This window comes from Paramacrobiotus metropolitanus, unplaced genomic scaffold (genome assembly GCF_019649055.1).
Source record: "Paramacrobiotus metropolitanus isolate TYO unplaced genomic scaffold, Prichtersi_v1.0 Parri_scaffold0000156, whole genome shotgun sequence".
In the NCBI taxonomy this organism is placed as follows: domain Eukaryota; kingdom Metazoa; phylum Tardigrada; class Eutardigrada; order Parachela; family Macrobiotidae; genus Paramacrobiotus; species Paramacrobiotus metropolitanus.
Genome location: NW_026570376.1, coordinates 221,398 through 229,030, shown reverse-complemented (window position 1 = coordinate 229,030; position 7,633 = coordinate 221,398). Strand labels below are relative to the sequence as shown.

The following is a 7,633-nucleotide window of genomic DNA, read 5'->3' as shown; positions in this document are numbered from 1 at the left end:
TTAAACGATACGTCTGCACGGTAATACTATGCTCTCGTTGTGGATGAACAGGTGGCTGGCCGGTCCGTGGACAGCGTGGGTGTAGAAATACGCTTCGGAGGTGGCCGGTGGTACACTGGAGTTGGCGTAAATCAGTAAGTTATGATGACGCCATATAAGCTGAAGCGGATCCGTGACGCCCGTCGCCAGGGGTGTACAGGAGAAGGACACGGTGGTCCCGATGGCAGCGCGGAGGATCTCCTGCTTCTCTGGTGGTAAAAACCGGTCGAGGATCGGCAACAGCATCCGGCCGTCTTGCATTTGCTGTTCGGCTTGGAGCAGAGATTCCTCTACTGAATAAATTTCAATTTAATACGTTAATATAGAAAGATTTCAAAAAAATCGTATTACAGAGCGTCAGTTTCGGAGAGCTGGAGGGGCATCCATCACTCCATCCTCCATCCAATGCCATTTTTAATAGAACTAGTAACCACAAGCGGCAACTATTTGGCAGTGCCTGAATCGGCAAGCACACATTGGGGAACCCTACCGACCACATCACGAATCACGACTTCGCGTTATTACGCAGCCGCAAATGCAGGTACGTACGCGGCGATAGCTGATTCCCACGGTTGACAGCTGTGTGAGCGCGGTTCGACGATTCTCATGAAGCCCTTGACGACTACTATATCGAAGCTATGACGACTGCGGCACAAGATCGACGCCACGGCGGTTACGTAATTCCGGTAATATTGCAGCAATGAACCGTATTGTAGCGATAGACATTGGATTGTACCGCCAGTAGGAGTGTTAATTGCCTTTCTCTCGTACTGTTTATTGGTTGTTGTGTTATGAAGATCAGAATCCTTATTTTCTTGCATTTTACCGACCGCATCTCACGGTCAGAAATATCTTGAAATTAGTCTTGCTGCAGCTTGCTCCGAATTTTGCTCCGCGCCTTTCGCGCTTCTTGCTCCACGCTTGTGCGTTCTTGCTCCTCAGCTTGCATTGCTCGCTGAATCTTGATACGTGTACTTGCTAATAAACACTTGCGATGACCTTGTTTTGTGTTGCTTAATCGCATTGGGATGATCATGCATCCCCACCGTCTTATCACCCTGTAAATGGTAGTCTGCTTCCGGTCAGCATCGCTGCCGACCGTGCCAGCCTTTCCCACACTAACAGCCGACAGATCGTGGTAAGGTGGATTAACCCGTTGACGGGCATTGGCGTCAGGACGCAACATGGTCTTCTGAATTTTTTTCCGAATGATTGGGAACAGTTAATGGATATCAATTAGCATAATTAGCAATAAGAGACTTTAAAGCAGCAGTAAAAACATAATTCGAACTTATATCTCAAGTTAATTACAAATGACCGTTGCCCGAAAATGGCTAATTTCGGACCTTTCAAGCTCTCGTAGATCTTGCTGATTAACTAATTAGTGGATGAATAATTAAACCAGAGATAAATCAACAAGGTACAACTAACAATGTTCTATCCAAAATCGATTAACACAGGTCATGTAAGTTGAACAGTAGAAGACCACAGTCCGTCAAAAACTTGTGTTGCGTGCCAACACCATTGCCCATGAAGGGTCTCAGATACACGGGCGGGTGCAATTTCGACTATTTCTCTTTATCACATAATCAGATCAAGTTACTGTCGGTTCGTACGCAAAACATGCGCCACGCGGTTCTGTTGGTCGGATGCTGGCAAAAAACGCTTTTGAGTATCAACACCCCGGGCGGTCGGCGAAAACCAAAATCGCCTCTAAATTTGTCTGCATCAGGGAAACAGAACGCAGGTTAACCGAACATGGTAGTCCTGATTGTAATTCTACCGTCGCTGCAGTAACATTGAATGGCGGCACAACACCACGCGCTTTGCCGCGTTTCTACATATTGATGCATCGCTTGGGTAAGCTAGGCGAGAGCTGCACAGCTTTTCAGAAACATGAATTTTGGGTGATCAGTCTCGGGCGGTTGAAAACTACCGTAATTGCACACTTACGCGTGCACATTGCGGATCTTGACCTTTGCGGCAGCGTAGCTAGTTTCTTCCGGTCGCTAATGCGTTCCAGAAGGAGCTAGTGACCAGTAACCGCTAATATCTCATTTTGCGCCAATGACCAGTGCAGCTGGACTATCCGCGCCGCTTTTTAGATAGTGGCACTTGCGGCCACACCAAAGAAAAATGCAAGCGCGCACAATGCGGGCAGTATAAAGGCGGCTAGACGTGCCAGACATACAGGAAATGCAATGTTAAACTTCAAAAATTATGCTTCGTGCAGTCTCGTATGAGAGTATAATGAAAGTTATGGGAGAGAAATATTGTTAGCATCGTTTATTTTCTGTATTCCACATGGCAACGTGATTTGGTAGTTTTTATTTTTTTCTGACCAGTGGTCAACTTGTTGACCACTGCTGTGCTCTTGTTTGGAAGTGCTTTTTTGTACTATTTAATGAAATTATTGCTTTTATGTAATTCCCCATCGTTTAATTATCACAAAATTAAACCTTTTTATGCTGTAAACCGTTCATGGGCATTGGCGTTGGCAAACACCCTAGTCACCACGGCTGACCTATGGTCAGCACAAGCTTACAAAAAATTCCCTGTCTTAATTGATTTTTTTCATCGGGAAATCCCAATTTTCAAAATGGAACTCGCACTCCTTCGGGTACCGCCCGCTGGAGGGTTAACCAACCCACTAGAACAGCAGTCAAACCGACTACTGTAACAGTATCTTGTATGGTATTACATACGGAACTGGAACTACTGCTCAGATGTGTGGAATGAGAACCTTCGAACCAATACCGCGGACTTTTGACTTCACCTTTCTACCGTTTTAAGTTCTTTGTCCCCGCTCAAAGGTATACGATAGAAATAGATGATAACAAAATTTTCTTACCTATTTGAGGCCGCTGAAAACGAATCTGAGGTCGGTTTACAAAAAGGTAATCATAGTCAATAGTAACAAAAATGTGACTTTTTTTCGAACTCGAAAACTGCACGACAGAAATCGTCTTATAACATGGATGGACTCGTAATCTCATTATGTTAGGCATCTTGTTCTTTGCGATACGATTTGGTAACCAGACACAAGAGTTGTCTGCTCCCAGATACACTAAGCTAATAATAAAAAAGCGCATTTACTGTGAGTCTGTGACTGACATCGCACGTCAGCACGATTCCAAAGCAATTACTGTACTGTGTAACTGCTTGGAATTCCTACTCATTCGCAGTCTTAATCTTCAAAATCTTCTGTTTCTTCTTTTTTTACACCGAAAAAGTCATCGGAGTCAACGTAATGATATGTTCCATCAAGCATCAAAACACACAAATTCCCACACTTCTCAAAAACTTTCAAACATAAAAAGTTAATTTTTATAAGAGAAACCAGCCGCAGTTTCACATCACAAAACTAGTTCTATATGCTGTACAGTACAAAAAAAGCAGGGTATGTATCTGTGTAGGAAAATACGTCTGTAGAAAGAAGGGGTCCCGGGAGGAAAGGTCAAGAGATCATCGAATAATGCACCAGCGGTCCAGCAGGCGCACTGCGCTATTTAACCACCGCCGTTCTGCTTGACGACCTTCCGGCCGCACTTCTTCTGATGGCCCTCCAACACGGCAAAGTGCGTCAACACGCCGCACACTTCACAGTTGGCGCCCAGTCCTTCCACTTCCGGATGGGCTTTGGTCATGTGCCTGCGAGGGAAAACCACACCATCAGTGCTGCACCGTTAGCACAAACAACTACGATAAAAATACATTACCATAAAAACAGCCCATTAAATGTCAGTGAAACTTTTTCTTGTCGGAAAATTTGAGTGCATATAATTATTTCTATGCAAAAACACTCGTATTAAGTAATATTACAGAAATTAGAACGTATGACATTCAGCGCGGTTCGACTTTGGAGCCCCTCTATGCACATAAACTAGAAATATTAGTGCTGACTTGCGAGTTCAGCCAGCGTAAGATATACCGATGACGAAATATACACACAACACAAAAACAGTACGAAATATACACACAACACAGTAAATTCCGTCTTGCCCGGTCTTTGATACGGATCGTATGCAAGGATTGCCATGCAATCAAATTTTCAGTATTTATTATACAGTCGCCGCGTTCAAGCTTACCTCTGATACATTACTTACTTATCATAATTATTATGTACTCCTACTACAATTTTCGCTCCTTACGAGTCTTACATAAAATTATATAATAATTCTTACATAAATTTTTCATTTTTTATATATATTTTTACTTATGTACAATTTGATAAAATTTACTTTGTAGCCTCGAACTGCGGGTTTTTTATATTAAAACTCAAAAATTATTATCGGTCGACATAATTACGAAGAAGCCCCCATAAAGCACTGAAAATTTTTTACACTGAAGAAAAACTCTACCGGCATCGACGACAAGAATTTCCGCTCGCAGACCATACCGCTCCCGGTACTTACGTGTAAAGGTCATATTTATAGGAGAAGGAGCGGTCGCAGTATTCGCAGGTGTGCCGCAGATGTTCATGCTGTGATTGGCGGTGCAGCAGCATGGAGTGCTTGGTGGAGTAGATCTGGTGGCACACGTCGCACTCCACCGGCTTGCGCTTGCGGGAGAAGGACGCGCCCGCTGCCAGGAAGGTGGGCTGCGGCGTGCCGGTGGGCGTGTCGTCCAGATGGTAGCCGTTGAGCGTCGCCATGGAGCGGGCCGGGGCCTGCCGCCGCAGGACGGGGGAGAAGGCAGCGGGGTGGCCATGCTAGCCGGGTCCGAGAGGGTCTCCACGCGCGGCAGACTCTGCGAGAGGAGGAGGATATCGCGTGCCTGCTCGGCGGAGATGATTGGCAGGGCGGCGGAGGCTATAACATAACTGTAATATCGTATACGTACGAAGTTACGAACATGCCGATACGAAAAGTTGTTTGACTGACCAGGGCACATACCGAAGCTAGAAATTCAGAAAAACCTCATTTTTGGCAGAACGGTAGAACAACTATGTATGTAGGATGCTTAGAAAAATTATTTCATGTGCTATGGTCAACAGGGCGTGGTCAAAACAAAATTCAGAAATAAATTCTACACTGTGCCATAGCCTATAGCAAATGCTTCGCATCATACACTAAAAGACTTATAATACTGCACAATCAGTACGAAGGCAGCTTACTCATTTAAAATATATTTATCTGTGCTGCTCGCTTATTGTAATAGTTGTTTCCCTTTCTGCAGATTGTGTTTAGATTCTGTTAACTAGTTACAAAATCTACTCGGTAGGTAACACGTTTGTACCGACATGCGAAACAAGTTAAAGCATGCATTGCACACCATTTACAAACCCGTTTCGCAGGCGGCTGAATTGGGAATACTTCTGTGTGCTATGACTTACAAGTAATATTCGAAAGCTTCTTTGTATACAAATTAAAGAAAATCGTTTAAAGTTTTACCGTATGACACGGTTGTAGGCTACAGCATAGTGTAGGATTTACTTTCAAATTTCGTTTTGGCCACGCCCATTGGCCATGGCACATGAAATAATTTTTTTAAACATCCTACGTAGTTGTTCTACCTTTCTGCCAAAAATGAGGTTTTTCTGAATTTATAGCTTCGGTATGTGCCCTGGTGAGTCAAATTAATGCGATTTGGTAGAGCAGCGGCAAACTGGGCCTGAAAGCTTTGCGATCCTTAAACGTCTTCCAGATTTAAGTTGCAACAGCAAAATGACAAAATTGTAATTAAACCAAATTTTTTATTTCAAACAATTTTAGTAGTTATTGGTTTAATGGCGTAGCATTAAATTGTAAAAATGGTCTCCCGGAGATACGAAAGAGTACGTAATACTTGTATTGTATATCGTTTTCTCGCATTACAGTACAGATATCTGTATACTGTACGACGTGTACGTACGTATAATAATTTTCACGGCAAACAAAATGAGAACGTGTCATACGGACTTTTTCAACGGAAAATCAATGTTTTAATTTTCTCTGGGAAACATTTTTGCATTTTTTCACGATAACAATGACACAATTTTTGCACATATTTGATGGCGAAAAAACCAGTCAGCGTTTTGCTGCTCAAATGTTTTAGTAACAAGCAAGGGGACAAGAAGCAAGTTTTCCGTAACTGCTACCTATTTTTATGAAGCCATTCCCTGGTCTGGTTAATTACCCTTATCTTTTATTTAAAACTTTTTTGTTATTTTTAAAGTGTTCTTCAATAGAAAATAACAACTTCTATGCGACTACGGCATTTCCTGAGAAAACAAAATAATAAACCAGAACTGAACTAGGTTATATAATCCTAAAAACAAACTTCTATTCCAGATACAAATTTTAAAAATATTTGGAATAATGGAATTCCTAAATATTCTGTTAATAATGTTCGAAATACTGTAATATCCCGAGAACAGAACACCAGAAATAGCTCAAATTGTACCTCCGACGGTGCCGTTGTGCAGCACCTGCCCATTACCCATCTCCGCCTTATCCATCTCCTGCACGACCTCCTCCGCCGGGCACTGATTGACATGCTCCAACAGCTTCCGCACATCGGCCTCCCCGCGCACCTCCCGATGCCCCAAGATCAGCAGTCCACACGTGGGGTCCAGCTTTTCTCCCCGATACACAGCAGGGGGATGGGTAGTCCACTCTCCCCCGCCTCCTCATCGCCCCACGCCAGCGTCACCGATTTGGCCACGGTGGGCACGGCATCCACGTCCCAATGCAGCTGGTAGAAGAGGATACTGTGGCGGTGGTAGCTGACGGAGGACAGCCAGACCAGGGGATCAATCCGGGCGGCGAGGTCCACCAGGGTCTCGAAGGTGAAGACGCTATCGTTCGGGAGCCCGCCCGGGGGCGCGGGGGTGTCAGAGGACGGGAGGACGGACATCCTGCCAACGGGGTCGGGCGAAACGGGATGTTGGCGAGAAGCGTGAGCTTCGGGTTTCATCGCCGCGGGACAGGCATTACAGTAATATTAATTTTGCAATTCAGTTTCAAATTTCAGTTGTCAACTGCTTAATTAGCAAAAACCTGGAGGACACCCAGAACAGCAAAATATACGGGCAGATATTCATGGGATAAAGTATATCCTGCTAAATCATCGGAGGACCGAGAACAATAAAAAGGGAAAAAATATGAACGTTATCTGGTGCATAAGACTCGTATGGAAATCCTATGAAATGACTATGCCAATGGCGTGCCTAGAGACTGCGGTACAATTGTACAGGCTACAGCCTAATGCCACGCAGCTTGCATGCCTTGCAGATTTCAGGAATGTGTCTAGACCTTAGTAAGTAGTCCACTCTCTACACTCGAGTCGATGCGTTTGCACTGTGTATAAATGTGTACTTATATAAACCGTACTTCTACGTAGGGTTGTCATCCCACCAAGGTTTTGGAGGGTACGTGGGATGTGATGGGAATGTGGGATAGACTGCTAATTTATTGATTAATTTCTGACATATTTTTCGCAAATAAAACTAAAACTTTTTTGCTAGTTTTTTATTACAATAAAGAAGCCTTTCGAAACAAACGTAAAGAAAGTTTATTAACCGACGTTATTAGTAAATCACAACAAATTAACAACAGTCAAAACCCAAAAATCGCACGCAACGGAATCTGATGGTTCTCGCAATAGTTCTCAA

General features: G+C 43.8%; 2 protein-coding genes across 3 annotated transcripts; both read right to left on the bottom strand.

Annotated features, from left to right (window-relative positions):
• Positions 1-661, bottom strand: LOC129599861 (uncharacterized). The gene is made up of 2 exons (XM_055498201.1): positions 391-661; positions 1-332 (listed from the first exon to the last, which is right to left on the bottom strand). Exons 1-2 carry the CDS (start codon positions 536-538, stop codon positions 1-3), a joined length of 480 nt encoding a protein of 159 aa, XP_055354176.1. The 5' UTR covers positions 539-661.
• Positions 662-3,292: 2,631 nt separating this feature from the next.
• On the bottom strand, positions 3,293-7,245 carry LOC129599848 (Krueppel homolog 1-like). 2 transcript variants are annotated; one of them, XM_055498189.1, is made up of 3 exons: positions 6,424-7,245; positions 4,455-4,861; positions 3,293-3,690 (listed from the first exon to the last, which is right to left on the bottom strand). In XM_055498189.1, the coding sequence occupies exons 2-3, from the start codon at positions 4,691-4,693 to the stop codon at positions 3,549-3,551; spliced, it is 381 nt and encodes a 126-aa protein (XP_055354164.1). In that variant the 5' UTR covers positions 4,694-4,861; positions 6,424-7,245; the 3' UTR covers positions 3,293-3,548. The 2 variants fall into 2 exon arrangements, with proteins under 2 accessions (XP_055354164.1, XP_055354163.1); XM_055498188.1 differs by having other exon boundaries at positions 4,455-4,850.
• Positions 7,246-7,633: the final 388 nt, after the last annotated feature.